The sequence below is a fragment of the Camelus ferus genome, chromosome 2, assembly GCF_009834535.1.
Source record: "Camelus ferus isolate YT-003-E chromosome 2, BCGSAC_Cfer_1.0, whole genome shotgun sequence".
Taxonomy (NCBI): domain Eukaryota; kingdom Metazoa; phylum Chordata; class Mammalia; order Artiodactyla; family Camelidae; genus Camelus; species Camelus ferus.
Genome location: NC_045697.1, coordinates 49,671,135 through 49,694,491, shown reverse-complemented (window position 1 = coordinate 49,694,491; position 23,357 = coordinate 49,671,135). Strand labels below are relative to the sequence as shown.

At 37.5% G+C, this 23,357-nt stretch overlaps 1 protein-coding gene across 1 annotated transcript in view; it reads right to left on the bottom strand.

Moving 5' to 3' along the window:
• Positions 1-5,450: 5,450 nt before the first annotated feature.
• Positions 5,451-23,357, bottom strand: part of CDKL2 (cyclin dependent kinase like 2) — a 29,540-nt gene continuing 11,633 nt past the window's right edge. Inside the window, exons 5-14 of the mRNA XM_014552046.2 lie at positions 22,851-22,963; positions 21,522-21,661; positions 19,376-19,464; positions 16,490-16,625; positions 15,196-15,494; positions 14,532-14,625; positions 11,649-11,772; positions 11,308-11,414; positions 8,553-8,641; positions 5,451-7,579 (exon numbers count right to left, since the gene is read on the bottom strand). Coding sequence (XP_014407532.2) covers positions 8,576-8,641; positions 11,308-11,414; positions 11,649-11,772; positions 14,532-14,625; positions 15,196-15,494; positions 16,490-16,625; positions 19,376-19,464; positions 21,522-21,661; positions 22,851-22,963 — 1,168 coding nt within the window. The 3' untranslated portion in view covers positions 5,451-7,579; positions 8,553-8,575. The remainder of the gene's footprint in view (positions 7,580-8,552; positions 8,642-11,307; positions 11,415-11,648; positions 11,773-14,531; positions 14,626-15,195; positions 15,495-16,489; positions 16,626-19,375; positions 19,465-21,521; positions 21,662-22,850; positions 22,964-23,357) is intronic.

Below are 23,357 nucleotides of genomic sequence, written 5' to 3'. Positions count from 1 at the left end.
GATCCAATTTTGATAGCAGTAACTACAAATTATCAAAAGATCTGCATAATCTGGAGAGAGCTGGCTCTGACTCTAAGGAAAACAGGGGTTACAAAGCTCAGATACTTTTATACATACAAAAAAATGAAGAAAACCACCACTTTCCTTTTTCAAGCACAGAGCATATTTGACTTATTTTTATAATAAAATGTAAGTAAATATCAGGTTCCTGTAGGAACCTCCAGGCTTTTCCTAAACAGTAGAATAGGTCAATTGTATCTCAGTAAAGTGGAGACCAAGGCGGGGAAGCAATATTTCACTGAAATACTACCCATAACAGTAAGCAGAAGGTTTCACATGTCTTTTACACGACCCCGCCTCCCCACGCCCCACACCAGCCTCTTCCTCTCTGACCTCACCTCACCCTCCTTTCCTCCCTTCTCACTCCGCTCCAGACACACGGCCCTCCTCGCTGTTCTCACGCAGACAAAGCTCACAGCCTCCTCAAGGCCTGTGCCCTGGTCGGTCCCTCTAGCTACAGTGGCCTTGCCCCAGATAATCCACATTACCCACATGGGTCCTTCTCTCATTTCTTACAGGACACTCATAAAATGCCACCTTTCAGTTCCTGGCCAACCTATCAAAATGTGCAGGCACGGATACCCACGGATACCCTCTTCCTATACCCAGCTTTTTTTTATCCCCTAGCATGAATCACATTCAGTCATTCTACATGTGTTCTTAGTTCCCTTTTTTATTATTTGTCCTTCATATCAGAAAGTAAACTCCCTAAAAACAGTGATTTGTGTCTATTGTGTTCATTCCTTTATCTTTAGGACTTAAAACAATACCTGCATATAGCAGGAACTCAATAAATATTTGTTAAATAAATGAACTTTCAAACCTCCTGGTATCTTAACCTTATTTGCTTCCAAATCAATTCCCACATCTCAGGGGAAGTCTCAGGAGTTTAAAATCTCCTAGAAGAAGAAGGAGAAGGAGGGGGAGGGGAGGGGAGAGGGAGAGGGAGAAGGAGAAGGAGAAGAACTTATATTGAGGAGAGAAAGGTAAGATACAAAAATCCCTGTCAAATAAAACACTATACTGGCCACTGGTGCATGCTTCCAACCTTCTTTGAGGAATTTTAACGTGTATCTTTCTCTTTTCAGCACAGATAAAGTTTCTCGCTTTCAGTAGTTTGTTAGAGAGTAGGTTAGAATGGTAACCAGAGACAGAGAATCCTCCAATTTAATTGCTCACTTAATTTTGTAATTTTTTTTCACACTTTTATTAGCAGCATCTATCACTTTTTTCAGAATCTGAGTCCTCTTTGTAAAATCTCTCCTCCAAGTCCAGGTCAGGACATACAGATTTCCTGGGAAGCCTGTTATTTAAGATGCCTCTTCAAACTGTTATTCTTTAAATATTCATTCAACAGACAAGGAGAAACTGATTTTCTGACAACAAATTTATGCACATCTTGGTTTATGTTCTAAATAGTAGATTTATTACTTGAATTTCTTTGGGAATCTATTTCACCACATTCATTCACTTGGAGGATTAGATGCCCACCCTCATTCAGAATAGAGGTAGATTTCATATAGTCATAGTAATATTGTATATAAAATGTGTTTTAAGCTTCTGTTTCCACACTGGCAAAGTATTGCTCCTTTTCTAGAGTTTCTTTTCAGTTTTCATTGGTATTATTTTTCAAATCCATATGTTGAGAGGTACACTGGGGACTTTAATTTTAGACACATCACAGATAACTAATTTTCCCTAATCAACATGCCCTGCACTTTTGCAAATTCAGAACTCCAGTGGACTGACTGACGACTTAACATACACATTAGCTGACTGATTTCAAGACTGGAAATGCGTCTGGGGCTGTTCCATCAGACTCCCTAGGCTACATTCCAATATAATCAAGAAAAATAGCCCTGCCAGTGTGGACTAATTTTCCAATCTCCATTCATTGTATCAACTTACATTTTGCTGCTTGCAAATCACACTTGAAAATCAATTCATTCCAAAGATGTGCAGCACTCTTTTTGGATTAGCACTCCTGGAAGTGGTCTGATCTGCCTTTCTGCCTCTCTGCCTTTGCCCATCTGCTCACATTTCATCTTGGTGAGGCAAATTTACTTTCATAATTCTCCAAGTTCTTTTTCTTTCATTCAGGATTCTCACTGAAGTCCACAGCTCCTCCTGGCCACCCCCAAGTTCCCACAGCCTATCCCTCCTCCAGCTACTGGTTCTGCCTTGCTGACCTCTGAGTCACCAGCCACCTGCTAACATCAGGAGAGCCCAGACACAATCACAGAGACAGAGGCCACGTGCAATGGGTCTCTTCTGCTCCCCTTAGGCACGTTCATAAACCCCTAGGACTGGACAGCTAGAGTGTTAACTATCAGTGTCCACCAGGGTGCCCCACTCCACTGCCGGCAACTTCTGACGGACCGTCTATTACAGTTCTTCCTTGCCACCGCTGAGGTTCAAATAGAGTAAGTTCTCCTTAACACTGGGCCCATAAAAACGGGCAAAGAAGACTGTTTAATGCAAGGACAGAATTCTTCACAGGTTTTAGCACTTTCCCCCTTGGGAAGGAATGTCTTACAGAGTGGCTCTTTACTGCCACCTCCCGGATTGCACTTGGCAATCCTGGGCGGAGCCAGAGGAGTAAGGTGTCATGCTACTGAAACAGATAAAAGGCCAGCTGCAGCAGCCCCCGCGCTCAGAACTTTCCTAAATAATTCCCGTCCACCCAAGCAGAGCTGACTTCTAAATCCCTCTACCCTAGAAGGGAGAAGTGCTTCTCTCTCATCAACATTTCCTCCCAAGGCCCAACAGAAGAAAGGGGAACTGATCACCTTACTGAAGAGGACAAGTGTAATTGAAAATACATTCTTCTGGCTGGGTTGCACTTCCCAGTTTAAAATAATTTTTGACCTACAGTATGCTTTGAGCCAAACTATATTATCTGAATCTGGTGTTTGCCTTTGTTTTCAGGAGGTAGGAAACACATCTGCAAAGGAAAATGTCCAACACTCAAGCTAAAATCTGCTCTACCGTTTTTTTAAGAACGTTAATATCCTTTAGCCACATAAGGAATCCAAATGACCAATAGATATGAAAAAAAGAAAAAATATATGAAAATATGTGTAACCTCAGTAGTAATGAAGAATACGTAAACTAAAGCAAGATAATTTTCACCCATTAGATTGGTCAACATGAAAATTAGTAGCAGCAGTATCTAATATAGTCCAGGTCTGGGGAAATAGACTTTCTCATACACTGTTGGCGGGAATGTAAATTGGTATGGCATTTTTGGAGGACAATTTGGCAGACTTAGTCAAAATCTAAAATGAAGCATAGCTTTTGCAGCTTTAAAAGGTCCATCTCTGGAGAACACTGTGACTATCTTGCCAGCATCTGTTCCACATCTACTTCCAAGTTTTTGGAAGCCAGGTGGTCCCATGGGTAGGCTGTCATTAACCTTAAACCAATCAGTACAATCCTGTTTCCTTTTGCTCATAATTAATTCAGACAAATGAATTTAACAGAGACCCAAGCCAATCAGTGGATACCATTCCCCTGGCTACAATGCTTGACCCCTGGTGAGCAGTGTCCAAATATGGCTTTTAGAGTAAAGTGAAGTTTTGTTTATGGCTGGAAAAACACACTTCCTCCACTGTAAGTGAATGAGGATGTAGGTAGCTCCAGGAGTCTAAGCTCCCAAAGTTTATATTATCTAAACAAACAAAAAATTTTAATTGATTCCAGATCTGAGAAATCATGACCATATATTTATTCCCGCAAACACCCATGCGCCTATCATTTATTAAGCGAGTAACACTGAGCAAATTTCTTAAACTTTCTAAGCCTGTGCCTTGTCTATAAAACATGAGTAACATTTCTACTTTCATAGGGTTATTATTAACTATTGTCACATAGAAATCACAGCACTAGATGGTGTGGAACAGAAAGAGATAAATAAGATGTGGTTCCTAGTCTTTAAGAGACACAGAAATTTTGGTGAGGGCAGTGATATTGGGTGTGGTTCTTCCCCGTGTACCTTCAGAATCTGGCCCTGACTCTTCCAGAGGGTCTAGGAGCAATTTAATAAACAGCTTTTCTACTTAAAAAGTATACAGTGGAAGAGATGGATAGGTAGGTATTCATGGAAGCAAAAGGAGGGATGATCCAAGGAAAAAGTCTAAAAGCAGATTCAGGAGGGAAGTAACCAATGGAAATGCTGTTGTCATGGGGTGGAGGGACAGTTTTAAATTCTAGCAGCAATGTTAATGGAGATCGCTTTCCAGACTTAGAGGCACTGAAATAAGTTGACATGAAAACCTGTTCTCTTGACTGATAGGAGATCCCACCCCGGTGTAGGAACAGGAAAACATGCTGAAATGAGACATTTTGGATTCATTTCCCTGATTCTTTCTTATTTAATTCATGTAAACCAACAATACCATTTCCACAATTTTGCTAGAACCTTCCTCACTTCTACAGGAGATAACCCTGCATGCCAAAGTAGAACAAGAAGGGATTAAAAAAGGTTATGCAATGGGGGGAAATAAAATTTCACCGAAAGCAAAGGAAAATGACATTTTGTGGATGGGTTTTTGTTTTGCTTTCAATCTCTCAGTATATAATACAGTCAGTGTCAGATAGCTACAAACATCTGTAAACACAAAGCTCTAAATCACAAGTCACATACAAGTGATGACAAATGATCTGTGGTAGGGCACTTCACAGAAAGACAGGGTAAGAAATAGATAAGCTGCATGTTAATTACATTTTCAAGTTACTTCATGTCTGAAACTATCAAGAGAGAAAATTAAGGCCATTTAAAAAGCAATACGAAAACGTAAGTTTTCATTCACATAGAAGAGTGTTAAGGGCCCACTTCTAATGCTGAAGCACAACACAGAGCAACAGATCCACTTAGTCCACGTCTCCAGGACTGGCCTTAAACCTCAGAAGCAGTGACGTTAGTGTTTCTAATGTTTCCAACAGTTCGGTGATATAGAGGAGGGCTTAGAAAACAAGTCAATCACATTTTTCAGTCTAGTGTGACTCATAATTTATTACAGATCCAGCCTTATACTGTAGTACAACTAAGGTAAAGGAACCAACAATGAGTCATATAAGAAAACACATCTTCTATAGTCCCATTTCTATAGGAAGGCAGCCATTGTAACCAAGCAAGGGATTCTCAGCCAGGAGAACCAGGTTCTAAGACTGAGTCTGTCACTTTTACCAGGTAGTCTTTACAGGACATGTTACTTTAGGATCAGGCTGCTTGTATCACTGGCTTTACAAGAAAATTAACTCGCTACCCTTATATCCAAAATTTCGAAAAGAGAATTTACAGATGGCTTCAAACTTATGGTTTAAAACTATACAGTGTTGTACACATTATTCATGGTCTCTTAATTAAATAAATGCAGATAAAAACCATATATGGAGCTCAGTAAGATATAATATTTATTAATTTTAAAAGATACATACACACATAGCAAGCTCATTTCCCCCAACCAGTACATACACATATTTCCTATTAGTAAGTGGCTTAATCATATCCTTGTAAAGTGAGACAAAGCAAAGTAACCTTAAACTGAGAAAAGGGATTCTTTTGCTTCAGTATCTATGGCTCCAATTTGCAAAATCTTCTTTTTCAAGGAGTTCTGCCAAGGTTCTAACCAGATATGGTTCTCAAGTCTCAACGTGGACTCACAGTAAATCATTTTTAGTTCTGTAATTCTAAAGTTCACAAAATGTTTTAGTAAACAAAAAATATCAAAAGCAAACACAGAAATGAGAAGGTAACTGATCTTAGACTCTCAGACAGTGAAGTGATATTTTCAGACTGATCTTAAATAAAAATAACATTGAAATAAACTGGAGAAACACTTGGCTTCTAAGTATTGCCTGCTTTCCATGCTGTACAGTCTGCTGGCAATATTTTTCAAAATAAAAATAAAACAATAGCATTTTAATATGAAGCCTATTACTACCTATACACTAATTTTGTTCAGTACATTAGCCGCACCAATCTAGTCAAACATCTGGTCAGAGGCTAAAGACAGAGTCTCAAAATCAAGGTGAAATTTTAGTTGAACCACCTATAGAATCCACATTGGAGCCCCTTATTTTGCCTCCTCTGGAATGTCCTTTTGAAGCTTGAGTGTCTAAAGTCAGAATTTCAGTATTAAGCTCCTTAGAGTAACAGAGAAAACTGCTAGTTAAATCTGGGGGCTAAGTTCTCCTCAAAGCCTTTTGGAAAAAATACACTGTTAATTGGTTAAGGCAAAATAAGTCCACACAGATTCTGGTCCCCTGAACAACCATTCTCTAAGATGATAAATGCAGAGCATGTCTTAAAACCCAGAAACCCAAAACCTGGAGTCCAGCTGGTTTAACTCTTCCATGTAAAAGTTGTGAACTAGTGCATTAGAAAAGATGTGTGGGCTGCAGGGAAATGATTTTGCACCTTGGTGAAAAGCTTTGGGGAAGGCTTAAGTGTCTGAGAAAACAGGAGACAGGAACATCTCTGGGTTCTGTGCAACACACCTTCAAGCTCTCAGGAGACAAGAGTGAAGTCCAAAACAGTGGGCATTCCCTCCCCAACGCCTTTTCAGCTGGAGACTTCCAGAGCAATTGGCCCACAGAAGAGTGATCAGCCCTAGTCAGTTGGTAACGCTGTTTCCATCTCCTAAGGTGTGTGTTCCTCTTTTTCCCATGAGAAGCACAGTACTCAGCTCCAAGGCAGACTTACAAAATTCTCTGTCCCCATTCTTGTTCCAGTAACGTTCCTACACATAGGAACATTAGCACCAGAATCTTACAAAACAGAGGACTACCCAATGCCAGAGTCATACTAGGTCATTAGAAATAAAAGGTTTCTTTGCAAAATTTGCATTAGTGTGGTTCTTAGAAGATCAGCAGAGAGGCCAGATTCCCACAATAACACTGATTAAACAACAATAATCACAGAAACCAAAGATACACATCTATCCATAGAGAGCAGTTACAAATCTCCTTAACACCTAGAAACAAGCAAGATTTTTAAATGTGTTTTACAGTTAAATTAGGGTAAGGAAAGTATTTTCTCTTACTGATCCTAGTTCTTTTCATTTTCTTCAACTGATTTTACTTTTTACCACCTACCTCCACCAAATCCACTCCCAAATAAATGTATACGTTTATACAGATAACACATGAGGTTCAATGTATAAATGACCTTCTAAATGCTTATCTCTTTCTCCCTTTTTTAAATCACTTTAAATATACAACCTACTAATAGTAAATATACATTCATGTAAACAAGAAACCTATCACTATTCTTCCATTGGCTATATCTTGAAATTGTATCAGTGGACTTGCAGGTGACGGGATGGGATAACAATTGGGAAGGGACAGTTGTTCGAGGTTCCTTTGAAACACTCAGAAGTCTGTCTTTTCTTCTCCTTCAAGGCCCTTCTCGGAAAATGCAGACAATTCAGAAGTAAATGCTCAAAATCATGCATCTCTTCTAGGATATCAGCACTTCTGCTGCAAAAGGATGTCATCTCAAGTGCTAGAGCAGCATCTAAAAGCAAGGGGGGATATTTGCCACCAGTTTACATAGAATCTCCCTAGAAATTGATTCCTACCTCACTTGCTTTCTCACGCTGTATATTGATAATATTGGTAAGTATTCCACAATCTAAGAAAACCTTAGATCATATGTATCAAAAACAAGATTTTAAAGGCCATCTTCAGCATAATTACCCACCAAAACTATCATGTGTAGCAAGACATTTCCTTTTATGTAAATAATGACTAATTTTGACAAAATAGATCGAAGTTTTATAGACCTTGCGGTTATACAGTATGTAAAATGAATGCATTGCAATGACTTCTACTAGGGCCTTGGAAGGGACCTGTAAACATGAGAAATTAAAACTTAAAATTTGTTTACTTCACAGCAAATTCATATTTGATGTCACAGACATTCAAAATGTGTTGTGGAGGTTAACAGATTAGTTTCAACAACACAGTTATGAGAATGCAGGTTTTTATTATCAACACATTTCACAGAGTTAATAAGATATGAAATTTTGAATGACTCGTCTGAGTCATTGTTTTTTAGTACTAAAAAGTTATATTTAAAAGGAAGGCAATCATTTGGTATAGCGCTAATCCCTCTTCACTGGGAAAAAAGATTACCAAGCAATCATTTAATCTCTCTTGCTTTACAAGCCCAAAGGGCAAAAGACTGATATGGGAGATAAGTATATATCCTTCTGAAGCACTTGCCACTCTAAATTCACATTACTGTATCTAACAAAATACAGGAGATCAGTTTAAAAGCAAGAGATGTAAACTCTATAAAAAGGGATTTCATCCCAGAGACAAATGCTACTTCTGTTTTTTTAAGTGGTACAACTCTTTGTCTATCAGGAGTTCTCATGGAATCAATCATTCCAGAATGTTTCAGCTGCAGAATTTGGTCTTCAACAAGCTACAAAATATTCCCCATGAAAAGTTACACAGCTTTAAGTGTGAGAAATCAGACCTACCCAGTTCAGAATCAAAATGACACTCAGTGGTGGTGTTCCATTCGAGGAAAATCAGCCTCCGAATCATCTGACGGGGGAGATCCTGATACCTAAAAGTTAATCATTGAGCATTACAGATTCACAGTAATTCTAAAAGTCCTACTCTCCCCAAATCCAAATTCTTGTTCTAGTATCAGATGATTAGAATCAACTATTTATAGCTCAGTTTGCTTACACAGAGGGAGATGAGGTAAGGGCTTCTTAATTTTTTACCCCTTTGTTGACACAGACATTAAAGAGATACTTCCGATGCCCCAGGGCAATGTACACTCACTACAAGCCATGTCTCCTACCTATTACCAAAAACAAAGCGAAACTCTTTGACAAAAATAACAAAAAAAAAAAAAACCCACAAAAAACAGGATTAAGGGAAAGAGTCAAAACTTGGAGATATAACCCTTCTCATGGGCGTGGGCTTCTAATTTTGTTAATTTTTTCAGTTCTGTGACTTTGCCCAAAGGCCAGCCCCATTCTCAGAGTAGTGAGGAAGTGCACAAAGCTAAACATCTGAAAGGAACCCCATCTTTGTAGACAGAGAAACCAGGAAAAGGAATCCGTGCAGGTTGAAATATGGGGGGAATTCTGGAGGGAGGAGAACTAGAGGAGAGCCTCTGATTCTGTGTAGAAACCCACAGAAGTCTCAGTCCAGTTCCTGAGGGATGCACGCACAGGACTGCTCCAAACAAGAGGCTTAGAGAACTGAATGAGACTTGAATCACCTTACAACCACTGAACTACACAAAGGCAGGACAGATGCAAACTAGGATTACAGAGACCTAGAGACTTGAGATTTAAACCACCTCTCACCGAAGGTAAGGCAAAAATTACAGTGTAAACAAAATTTGGGTGACTGCCTACTAAAACAAAATTTTCAACATTCTCCTGAGAATTATAACAAGACCCAGAGGCTACACAATACAACATTTACAACATCCGAAATACAATCCAAAAGTACTGGACATAAAAATATCCAGTAAAGTGTGATTAATTCTAAAGGGAAAAGCAATCAACAGATATCAATCCTGAGGTGGCTCAGATGTTATCAAAATTTGTGGGATGAAGAAAACAGTGCTTAGAGGAAAAAATGTGTAGCTATGCATGTAGGTACATAGCATGTGTAAGCATGCAGAGGGTGGGGACAAAGTCCACGGACTTTGCAATACTTTACTTACAAAACTCTGTCTTACAGACTGTTCCGGAAGGTACATAACAGACTTTTATAAACATGAAAATGTTTGTGTTATGTTCAGAAACAAAATGTAGTTTGATGTATCGATGGACACCATGAAGAAAGAGTGCAAGGCAGGTCGCAGCCTCTGCCAGAGGCCTTTTGCTTTCAGTCTTCAGTGGTTTCTCCTCCCACTTAGATTTTCCACACATAAGTGCGTATTATCTTGGCGTTAAATGTATTTTTTGCTACACCTACCTTCTCTTTTATCGTGTTTTAAATACAAATGGAAATTGAGCAAGTAAACTGAGAGTAAAAATGCAGAACCAGCTTATAAATATAAGAGGATTAGTTCAGAAGGACAAATAAAAATATTGAAGAAGTGTAAAGGCAGCCAAAGACTTTCTTCTACTACATGAAACAAGATTTCGTTATGTCAACCTTGCAAAGTGTTTTTGAACAATAGTGCACTTGTCACAAAGAGCAAGTGGAAAATTCTGCACCTTTAAAATCCACGCTGAATATAAACTTAGAAGCATACAAGGAATTTATTGAGACTCTGTAGTTCCTAAATGCAAAATCTGTGACAGCGATTAATCTTCACACAGCAGGAATTTGTTTAGCTTGGAGGGTGTTGCTACCAAAATTGGCAGCAAGAGATGAGGCAAAGCAACACAGGTCAATACTTGTTTTCAGTATCACTGGGCAACTGCCTCTGTAATTTGTCATCCTCAACAATACTGTTCCCCTTGTTTGCAGAGCTCTACAAAATTATTTAAGGGGTACCAGTAGGAAAAGGCATCCACATAGAGAAGGAGGCAACATACAGGGGTTGTGTATGAAATGGAAATACTTAAACAATAAAGCTGGGGAATTAAATCCCAAAACAAAAGTTGTCTAGCATCAAGCAAAGGTGAGAGATCTGTCTAAGGAGGTAAAGTGGAAGCTCAGCGACACATACCCCAAGCCTGCGGCTCGCTATGGACGGCTCAGGAGGTTAAAGCGTCTGCCAGCTTTCTTAGTGCTGTGACTGTGGGTGTAAAAGTAGCAGAAACGTACATACTCTGAAGAGATAAGAGAAATTACTTTTTTCTAGAGATGACTATTTGTAATAGAAAAATCTTTAGCACAGATAGAATGGATTGTCCTGGAGACAAGTGTCAAACAGACAACACATTTTTAACGAATAACAACAATTCCAGAGTTTCACTCTTTGAAAGATAGGTTGGTTATAACCTTGGTATTAATGGACTGAAATACTATAAACTACCATAAAGCCTACAGTTACATAAAAGCCATAGCTAGGCTATACAAACACACACACATCATTTTTTCATCTATAAAAAACTGATTGCTGTAGGCTGGGAGGTGTTTATGTAATAAAGGTGTTAAGTGCGATGAACCATAAAACAAAATTTAACAAGCAAAGTTTCATAGACCCCACTAACGAACCTGCCGAATCCTTAAGAGCAAACTCTCCCAAAGATATCTGAATAAGAAGTATGAGAGAGACCCAGGTTCCACGCAACCCACAGAGTATTTCTGTACCTGATGTAATGCGATACTGGGGGCGTGCAAGTCAATAGTGGCCAGAGAAGGAATTCGAGATTCTGAAAGATTTTTGTTCTCTCTCCTTATTAACCTGGAATTTCGAGCTAGGTAAAAATAACCATAAACACAGTGAGAAAATCAGACATTTTTGTTAGTTTTTCACATTCTGTATCTGTCCCTCAGGATGTACTTATTGTACCTAAGTCTGTACATATTTACATACTTAAATATGTAAAGTTACTATGAATTTTTACTTTCAAAATTCTATTAGTTTATTTAGTATACATTTTAAATACTGTAAACAAAAGGGCTGAAAAAGTAAAAGCATTAAAACATACCGATGCCTTCCAAGGCTCTTAGTTCAGGGAGATGATTATAGTTTAGCTCAGGCAAGCGGACATCTGTCTTTGAGTAGTCCCTTCTTTTCTTACTTGCCTGCAGCAGGGTCTTTTCACTAGCAACCTAATATCAGAATGGTTAACACAAATGAATTAGCTTCCGGGTAAGCTTGCCCCTTTTTGTAACTACTATGTTCATATCCTTAAATGTATGGAATTGAAAAGCCAAACTAATACAAAATTTCAAGAACATTATTAACATATAAAACAATTTCATCCAATTATTTCAAATCTTTTCCTCATTGAATTTATTAAAATTGCTAATAGGTGGACAGCTGGGTTGCTATGAGTTTCTCCCTCTCCCTCTGCCAACCTTCAGTGTAAGTCCTGTGAGCAGTAAAGGTTAGAAGGTGGGCATCAATGTCTTGGGCTCTCAGGCCAGCAAGGTCAGGCCTTAGGACACTTGCTGCGCGTTTCAGCACACAGTTGCTATTGCCACCTGAGTTTTGAATAGTCAAAGACAACAGTCATCTCATCGTGTATATCACATCTCCTACCTTGGTTTTCACCTTCCCAATAATAACCTTGTTACTCTCTTTTCTATAGTTAATTGTCTTTGCCTTACTCCTCAGAGTTAGCAAATGGTATTATCTTCCTAGAAATAGTTTATTAAGTAAAAAAATTGTAACTTCAGTTATTCTCCTGATCTTTCTTAGTATTATTACTTCATACTTGATAAAGCCTGAAAAAATAATAAAGAGAAGCCTAGTAGCACTTCAGTTCTGCACCTTTGTGAACTTGACATTTTCCCAACCTGCTTCATTTGAGAATCACAGAAACGCTATATTCATTTCCACATCTTCAAAACAGATGATACACAGAGAGACTACATGATTTGCCAAAACAAAAACCACTTATGTATAATGAAATCACATGTACATCCATGTATATACACATACATGTAGGTATACTGAAATATACACACAAAGACATCTAACAGTGTTAAGCCACTGAGGTTCTTGATGCCTCGAGTTTAACATCTGTGCATTCTGTCACTCTGCTTCTCAGAAAGTCTTCAGGAGTCCTATAGTGAGCTTTTAAGTTTCTTTCTTTTGGGTGTTTCTACTTGCTCTTTTAATAGAATAAGTGCTAAGCCTCTTGGTTCAAATCAGCTACAAAATAAAATAATTTAAAAAAAGCTCTCCACAAGTACAAAAAAATTAAAATAATGACTCCAAACTACTAGATTTATATATGCCAAGAATGACAAGTAAAATACGTAAGAGATATTTATAATAACATGTTTATTCACATCTCAGAATCAGGGCACAAAGCATGAGAAAGGGATATTGATATTCCACCAAGTTGAAAAAAGTTTAGGCTTAGCTCTGCCTCCATTAATCTTCACTAAGGAAAGACTCCAGTGGACCTTTCCCCACTAATCTTTACCTCCTTTCTTGATTGCCTGTTCCAAAGAAGGATAAACAGAAATAAGATCTACAATTATCAGCCAGCGTTGATTATGCAATGCCTAAAAGAAGGCGGATATCGATTCCAGAAAAATGGTATTGAGCCAGCTGTGAAAAGTTTTGCTGATCAAAATAATCTTCCAAAGCAGACCAAGAATGTAAAATGCAAAAATATCCACAAATGAACCAGTAAGGTATATCAAAAAGGAAAGTACTATGGGTACAGAAGTTACAGGTTAAGAACAATTAAAAGAAAAACAAATGTGATGCCTAAATCGTGGTAGATATGAAGAGAAGGCTGTATTTTTCAAATCTGAGGATAATGAGGGAGATAGAGAAGGGAAATTTGTGAGAAAAATACTCCTTTGGGAATACATCCATACCTTCCCCTCCCTGGCAGAAGAATCCATTCACCACCTTCCTTAAGCAGTTTCAACGCACTACACACTGTTCTAGTAATAGGGCAGAGCAGTAGGGGAAACAATAAGCACAAATCCCTTTCATGCAGTGAAGGAGGAAAAAAGCAAATTCTTTGGATTATCTGGGGAAAGAATGCTCTAAAATAGAAGAAACAGCAAGTGTAAATACCCACATGTGGGGGCGTGTTTGGCCATGTTCCAGGAATAACAAGGAAACCAATGTGGTTGGAATAGAGTGACCAAAAATGAGAGTAGCCAGGGTGGGGCAGAGGGATGGAGGGGGCAGGGGTGAGGCAAGGGACTAACGGGCTCTGTAAGCACTTCGGTCTTTACTCAGAGGTGAGAAGCCAATGGAGGGTTTTGAGTGAAAGACCAATAATGATTCAACTAAACTTTAAAAAGAAACGTACTAACAGCTATGTTGAACATAATAATGCTCTTCTGAACCTTCAAATCTCTGAAGCTTGTATGTGCTTCTGCTACTGCAATCTCACACTAGGTTCTGATTTGTTGATTCTGTACTAGACCATGACCTCCTTGAAAGAAAGACGGACTTATTCATCTCCAGTGTCTTACACATAATAGATAATCAATAAATATTTGTTAAATGAATAAATAGAATACTTCCACCAAAAACCTAGTGTGGGTGAGATGAGACAATTTGTCTTCTCACCTAATCTAAAAAAAGAACTGATTACTAAGCCTTAGGTTACAAAAATTTGCCATTACTAAAAAATTAAAACAGATGTCATTTTAATAGTAACTTATAGTTAGTCTTATATTTAAACTTCTGGACTTAAAAAACTCCATAAAACTTAAACTTTAAGACTTTCACATTTATGATGTTGACAGGCTGCGATGATATCTGCATCACTGACTTTCCACTTTATGATATGTCTCCAAATAAAATATTCAGTTCTTCACTATCATATTTAATATTAATAAAAATCTAGAAATAATGCTTGCTCTTCTGCTACTGAGAACAGTTCACTTACCGATGTGGTCACACTAATATTATAAATGCCTGATGGAGACTGTTTATTTGGTTTAACAAATGGAATACAATACTTCTTGGCTTTCTCATCCATTCTGTAACAAAAACAACAAAAATTTATATTAGGACCAGCAGTAATTTTTTTTTCAAGCCCAAAATCAAATGACCCAACACCACAGGATATGCAGTTTAATCAGAATTTAGTGCCTAGTCCTAAATGCTCATGGATCTGGTGAAACATTCTGTCCTTTTACCCCTACCCTCATGCCTCCCACCCAGCCTTCAACTCCAATAAACTACCCTCCTTTCAGGAAATTCCCAAAAGGAGCTTCTTTGTACTACCAAATGCCCACAGCCACACCAGGCGGCAACAGACCCTCAAAGCCAATTATCTCTTTTATTATGACAACATCCATTTGTGTTATTCGACAAGATAGCTGTAGATTCTCTTCACTTAAACAATACAAACCTATTTCCTGAGGACTCGGGTAAATTTTTTGATCAAATGCTAATAATTTTCATCACATGGGCCAAGAAGTCATTTGAAGCAGCAAACTGACGAGAATAAATAGCACCCAGAAGCCTGAGAGTAACAATACATGGGCCTGACTTGATAAATATTTGCAATTTAAGCAATATTTTGTTCTTATTTTCCTAACTCATACCTGTAACTCTGAACTCCTGGGATAGTCCCCATTCCGGAACTAACAGCGGGAGCCACTACAGAAAGGTTGTGTGTAAGTGGGGGAATTGCCGTGCCTGGATTCCTCATGTGGTCCACACTGCCATTGCTGCAATCTCGGAGGCTCGTGGAAGGCACTGTTTTGATGTGGCTTGTCACGTTGTTGTGGAGACAGCTGGCATTGGAAACTCGACTGACTTTTTCAACCTTTTCTCCATCCATTTTTGACCCTTTTATTTTAAACACTTTAGAATCCTTAATTTTGGGATCAGCATTGGAATCCTGACCATTAATAAAAATGTTAGTAATATTAATAATCTGAGGAGAATGAAAAATCACCTCTCCCTATAAAGTACTTGTCAACTAAAGCAGAATATCAGAGATACCACCTTTTTGTGCCCCTGTTTTTCTTATTCTACCCCTGGAATTAAAATAAAGCCCAGGATTCTCGGTCAGACATCTTATTTTGAATGAAAATGCAATTCATACTAGCCCTAAGATATGTACATTAGATTTAATGATATATACACATTATCAAATTTATATATATTACAGTGGGAAAAAAATGGAAGAGGACTCAAGCATGCTCGCTTTTGTTCTCATATATTTAGAGTCAGGGAACCACAAAATTCAGGGCTCTTTCTTCTTCGGGAAAAATGGGAGTGGGCTGGTGGTTGATTTGAATTATCTTACCAAGAACAGATTCTGGATAGCTTACCAACAAAAGTAAACTTCAAACAAATTAAATACCCAAATCTCAATTTTATGTTTTTTTTAGGGGGATGGTAATTAGGTTCACTTATTTATTTACTTATTTATTTTTTAGAGGAGATACTGGGGATTTAATCCAGGACCTTGTGCATGCGAGGCATGTAGTCTGCCACTTGAGCTATAGCCTCTTTCCTCAAATTTCAATTTTTAAATGCTCTACTTTATATAAAATTCTAAAGATGATATTTTCCCTCCTATCATTTAAGGGAAAAAAATGGCATGTGTGTGTATTGTGTCCATGTGTTTGCATACGGGTGTGCACACACATGTCTAAATGCTCTTGGATAGTGCAGTTTCCTGACAAGCCCTCTTCCAGAGGCTGGTGCACAGGCTGGTACACAGTAGGCACTCAGTGCCTACAGAGAAAATACATTTTTAAAACTAAGCTAAAAGTTAACTTGTTAACCACTCAGGAAACTTTTAAAATTTTTGTTATTCGCCCCCCACCCAAATTTAAGGATATATTACATTTAAAATTTAATATGCATTAAAACATGGAAATTTACCTGTACCACAAGTGTTTTTCTCTCTTCGCCTAAGGAATCATCTTTTTCCTTTTCCTTTTTTCTGCTTTGGGATTTTTTAGATAAAGAAATGTTTCTGGCATCTTTCTGTACTTTTAACTGTAGTTCCTGAGAAAACCTACATAAAAAGACATTTGTCATGCTCCATATCACTAATTATCAGAGAAATGCAAATCAAAACTACAATGAGGTATCACCTCACACCAGTCAGAATGGCCATCATTCAAAAATCCACAAATGACAAATGCTGGAGAGGCTGTGGAGAAAGGGGAACCCTCCTACACTGCTGGTGGGAATGCAGTTTGGTGCAGCCACTATGGAAAACAGTGTGGAGATTCCTCAAAAGACTAGGAATAGACTTACCATATGACCCAGGAATCCCACTCCTGGGCTTGTATCCAGAAGGAAATCTACTTCAGGATGACACCTGCACCCCAATGTTCATAGCAGCACTATTTACAATAGCCAAAACATGGAAACAGCCTAAATGTCCATCAACAAGTGACTGGATAAAGAAGAAGTGGTATATGTACTCAGCCATAAAACCGACAACATAATGCCATATACTACTCAGCCATAAAAACCCGACAACATAATGCCATTTGCAGCAACATGGATGCTCCTGGAGAATGTCATTCTAAGTGAAGTAAGCCAGAAAGAGAAAGAAAAATACCATATGAGATCGCTCATATGTGGAATCTAAAAAACAAAAACAAAACAAACAAACAAACAAAAACAAAGCGTAAATAAAGGACAGAAATAGACTCACAGACTGAGAATACAGACTTGTGGTTACCAGGGGGGTGGAGGGTGGGAAGGGATAGACTGGGATTTCAAAATTGTAGAATAGACTACACTGTATAGCACAGGGAAATATACACAAAATGTTATGATAACTCACAGAGAAAAAAATGTGACAATGAGTGTGTATATGTCCATGAATAACTGAAAAATTGTGCTGAACACTGGAATTTGACACAACATTGTAAAATGATTATAAATCAATAAAAAATGTTAAAAAAAAGACATTTGTCAATAAAGTAAGATTGTATGAGACAGATAAATCTAGAAAAAATTAGTTTTCAAGATACTTAATTTTTTAATTGGGTATTAAACTAGACTATGTTATTTAAAATAAGAAATGAGGTCATCTGCAGACTCCTGGGGATCCTTGAGAAACTTTCAGGAGGTTCACGAGGTCAAAGCTCTTTTAATCTTAATACAAAGATTACTTCTTTTTTGCCATGCTAACATTTGCGCTGATGGTATAAAAAGCAATGGTGGGTAAAGCTGCAGGGGCTGAAGAAGTGCAAGAACTGAAGCAACGGCACCAAACTTTGCTAGCAGTTTTTGTATTCTTCATAGCCACACACCCTCAGTTTAAGAAAAAAAAAGACAGGTTCATTTAAGAATGTCCCTGATGAAGCAGCAAAGAAAAAAGTATTTGTTTTATTAAATCTAAACCCTTGAACATATCTTTTTTTTCACATTCTGTGTGACAAAATGGGAATATGTATAAAGCACTTCTGCTACGAATCAAAGTGCAATGGCTGTCTTAAGAAAAGCTCTTGTGTGATTGGTTGAGCTACAAACTAAAATAGCCACTTTTTTCATGGAACAACATTTTTATTTAAAAACCTATTTAAAAATTTATTATTATTATTATTCAGACTCAGGGTATTCAGCAGATATTTCCTTTCCAAAAAATGAACAAAGGAGCTTGTCACTTCAAGGAAAACAACTGATAATATTTGCATCAATGCTAAAATTCTAATTTCTATCCAAAATTAGAATTGTTTAACTTGTATCCACTACCATGAACTTAGCAGATTCCCAATACTGAAGACTTTTAAGAAAGAACGTGACTTTTTAACATCGTATAATGAAATAATGTCAACATTTTAAAACTCTGCATAACTTAGCAAAATAATATTTTCCAAATGACTAATGCATGATGCTATAAAAGCATGCATGAGTAAAAGATCTATTCAAAGTGCAAGACAGACAAGTGGATTTTAATGTAACAGAGTAAGAGAAGTTCATTGACACGGTTTCAGATTCCACAACACAACCAACATTTAAGAAGCTACCACTGTCAAGTTTTGGAGTAGTACCAAAGTGTTGGTATAAAATCAAAGAAGAATACCGATAGTGATCTAAAAGGGCTATTAAAATACTCTTCGATTTTCCAACTACACATTTGTGTGAGGCCTGAGTTTCTCCACATATTTCAACCAAAACAACATATCACAACTAATTGAATGCAGAAGCCAATATGAGAACTAGCTATCTTTTATTAAGCTAGATATTAAATATTTTAGCAAAAATATAAAGCAATGTCATTGCCACTCATCTCACTAGTTTTTGTTTTGTCAGCTGCACTGATGCCAGCAGCTGGAACAGAACAGGAGACCATGCCAGCAGCTCTGGCACCCACAGGTTTGGCACATCAAGGTCTCCTGCACATCAGTAGTGCCAGCAGTGTCAGGACTGGGCGTGGTATGAGTTCAGCAGCAATAGGAGACGGCACCTTTGCAAATGCATCAGCACCCAAGATAATGGCATCACACAGCTGGTGGCAACGTAGAGATCAGTGACCTGAGTGGCAGATGTCACCACAGGGAGACAGAAAGAAAAGCATGAAGGGACTGCGTCATGAAAACCAAGAGCCTTAATTTAGTGAATGCAGGGGGACCACTCCTAGGAATGCATTATCGCTAAGGGTAGGATGGTAAATATTTGAGATCCTGTAATAGCCAGTGGATAGAGAAATAAGAGAAATCCTGTTTGTTACTGTTATGTACTGTTATGGAGGCCTTACTTTAAGTCCAGATTGGTGTGATCTAGAAAATACAGTCAGTACTATACCTCTCAGCAAATCCATCCACACGAAAGAAATCATGGTGCAGGAGCTCAGCACAGAAGGGCCTTTTGTCCGGGTCAATGTGTAAGCATTTCTGGGAAACCAAGGAATACATACAGTTCATACCAAAGAAAAACTGCCTACATTCACATTTCTAAATATAGAAAAATAGAACATTCCTCTTCACAGTCAATAAATTTTAAACAGCTGTAACAAGTGATAAAAAATAAAGCACAAATCTAGACAGTGACCACCAATGATTGTTAATATCATAAAAAGAAAGGCCACCAGACGTTCAGTGTCTCTGGACAGGAATATACCAACCTCTTATGAAACAGTCTTGCCAAATTTGAACCTGATTCTGATCAAGCTATACTATGAGTTTATATGAAATACAGGACACAGAGGAAACATATTAAACTATACTATATGGAAAATTCTAAGGGACAAATAACCTATTTTCTTCAACAAATAAATGGCAAAGTTTAAACAAACAAAAAAAGAGAGTGAGAAAGATTAAGAAGAGCTTGTAAATTAAGAATCTTGAAGGACATATTAACCAATTGTGATCTCTAGACTTCAGTGTGATTCTTAATTCAAACTATATAAACAAATTACGAAAAAGTTAATGAAATTTTGAGTATTGATTAGACACTTTATGACATTAAGGAATTTTTGTGAATTTTTCAAATTTAAAGCACTTGCAGAATGGAAAGGAAACAATCTACTCTGTGCTTATTACTGCGCTGGATACTTTACATAGATGATTTTGTTTTATCTATGTTCTCTCATTTTATTATAGATTTTACTATATCTTGTTCTGATTCATTGGAGCCATCACTGTCAGTAAAAATAGAAGCTTTAAATGAACAAGAAAACTTTACAAATTATCTAAGGTATTTATTAGTGAAATAATATAATATCTGGGATTTGCTTCAAAATTCTCCCAAAAAAACAAAAGTTGATGAGGGTGCACATAGATGAAAGATTGTCAACAGATTATTAATTGTTGTAGCTAGACGACTAGTTTGTGAGGGTTCATTATATAACTGTTTTCTCTACATTCCTTTCTAGGTTTGAAATTTTCTATAACATTTAAAAAGTTATATGATTCTACCATGGGGACATTAAATTGGACAGTAGTTTTACCTTTATTCCCTTTAAATCTCCTTGCAGACAGATCATAAAGCTAATCTCAATAAAAAATATTTGCATCTGTTAGAAGATTAGGTAGAAAACTAGAAATGTATTATTCTAAGAACTTGTTATATAATTAGTTATAAGCTTACTAAGCTTTTTTTAAATGAATTATTTCAGGAATTAAAAAAGAAAAAGTATCTTGGGCAAATGCTAAGTGACCCTGCTGTTTTAGAGATACTTATTTTATCAATGCTTTATGATAATCCTAACTCAAGAATTTTTGAGCTAGTAACTCCAAAAGGTCCATATTTAGAGATAATTTGATCAAGTGAGAGTTTCCCCAATATCCTTCTCAACCAAATACAAGGCAAAGGTGATGATTATTTAATAATTAGCTTCAGTGAATCTAGTGGTTAAGGAAAAAGCCCCTTTTTAACAGTACACTACAGGTCATGATCCTACACCCTAGACTTTAACATTTTCCTACTTCTTCACCATTCTTTTTATTTTCTTATCCTATTTTTCTTCTCTTTTCCACTTACACATGGCCTGCAGTTTAAATGTTAAACATTAAAAACATGAGGATGTTTTCACACTTAACTAGGTAACACTAAATGGTTTCTCAAAACAAGCAAAAATATCAGGCCTATATCTCTGAAGGCCCCCCGACCCCCCCATCCCCACCAAATTAACCTCTTTCTTCTCTCTCTTTTTTTTTTTTTTTTTTTTGGTTTGATTTCTTTGGTGGGGAGAGTTAATTAGGTTTATTTATTTATTCGTTTATTTTTAATGAAGGTACTGGGGATTGAACCCAGGACCTTGTGCATGCTAAGTATGCGCTCTACCACTTGAGCTATACCCTCCCCCAACCTCTTTCTTAATGTACAAACATTTAAATCAAAGGAAATTATTGACCTAAAAGGTCAACTAGACAAGAAAAAAAGAAGAGAAAATCAAATCTCCATAAAGTAAATTCCTTGTCAGAGAGTGAAAAGAGAAAGGTATGATTACCTTTGCCAAATCTATCGCAACTTGAGAGAGCTTGGGATAGCGTCTTTCAAGAGGTTCCGTTTCCTTGATTTCAGGCAACCTGACTCCCGCAAACACAGGATTTTTATAAAACAGCTCCTGATGTCTTGGAATTAGATTACCTGGCAGTGAGAACGGCACACATCTCTGTCATTCTGCATCATGAGATGGGTGGTGTGGAGTAGGGATAAGAGTGGGACACAGCTCAAGGAGGTGGGGCTTTCAGCATGCAAAACCCACCCAAGACAGGGCTCTTACTGTGGTGGTGTCTGTCAGTCTTTATAGGGGCTTTGACATAAGTCAACTCAAAGGAAACTAACATTCTTATCTCAACACACTCATTTAGTAGAAAACTTCACACGCCACTATGCATAGAACTGAATACACAAGAAAGCATAGGAAAAGGATAGGTTAAAAAAAATTTATAATTGTTCAGATTGTAAGTGCCAGCACTTCATTTCTCATAACAAAGCATAAAGTGCTGACCAAAACTCAAAATATTAATAGTCATATAATCAGAATCTACTCTAGGTAAATAAGTCCCACCCTTTAAGAATCTGATTTTTGGTCAACTGACTATTCCTGTATCTAAGGTCTGACTTGAGCACTTTTATCTTTTTTCTCAACTTGAATACATAATCTAATATAAAATATATTTGAAAATTCTACTGTAAGGAACCATCATACTGTTTATTGAATTTCTAACCTGTAAACTAAAAATCTAAGAGATAAATAACCCCCAAGTAATTTCCCATTATTTCCATTTTCTAAGCTTCATCACCCAACAGAAAGTTGATACTTCAACAAATGTAAGAAGCCTTTGATAGCCTGGCTTTGAAATCCTGTCCAAAGCACAAACAACAAAAGTCATAACTGCAGCAAGATTAAGCTACCTTGGAAGTCTCTGGGTCTCAATTTGAAGGTGAGAATGAGGGTGATATTCATATGACACCAACAGCTTGCTGACCCAGAGATAATATGATCATTTGTATTCTCTCTACATGTGATTTACTGAATGTAAAAGTGCAGAGAGAATAGACGTTTGTTCTCTTCTTTAGAGGGGAGTTGGGCAGGGGGGCAGGTGAGAGCATGATTAGGGCCATATGTCAGACAAATGAAAGCCACACTGAGAATGAATGAATGAATGTATATATGTAGAAAGAGATAGATGAGGTTTCCTATTTGCTTCCTACATCCACTCAAAACACCAATCGTCTTCAATGTACCAACAGCTTATTAAATCAATACAAACAAACAAAAACATAGGGAGGAAAAGTCACTAAAATTTAAAATGCACATGCATCATCTTACCTAAACACATTGTAATATGATACAGCTGATCAATGTCAGAATCTCCAGGGAACAGGGGCTCCCCCGTGAGCATTTCAGTCACCAGACAGCCAACGGCCCACACGTCCACAGCCCTGAAAGAAAAGCAATGTGGTAGAAAATCTGGCATCTTAGTGTGTTTACTGTGGCTGCATCTGTTCTGTACATTACTACTTGGTATTCCTGGCACTGAGAACGGTAATAGTAAACTTTAAATTATCCCTAAAAACACATCTCCCTCTAAACGTAAAGTACTAACCTCCAATTTTACCTAAATCAGTTTTCTAGAAACTTCAATCATGTGACACAGGAAAGAAAAGGCTTCCGAAGAGTCAAAACAGTTATTAAGTGTACTTTATTCTGGAAATAAGCTTTTTGGGTTGCCATTCAGAGGCTATTCACTCTTTGTTTACAAGTAATTTGAACAAGGTTCATCAGTCTCTTCCCCTGCACGCTGAGAACAGCATGCCGGAAGGAGGCGGTTGTTTG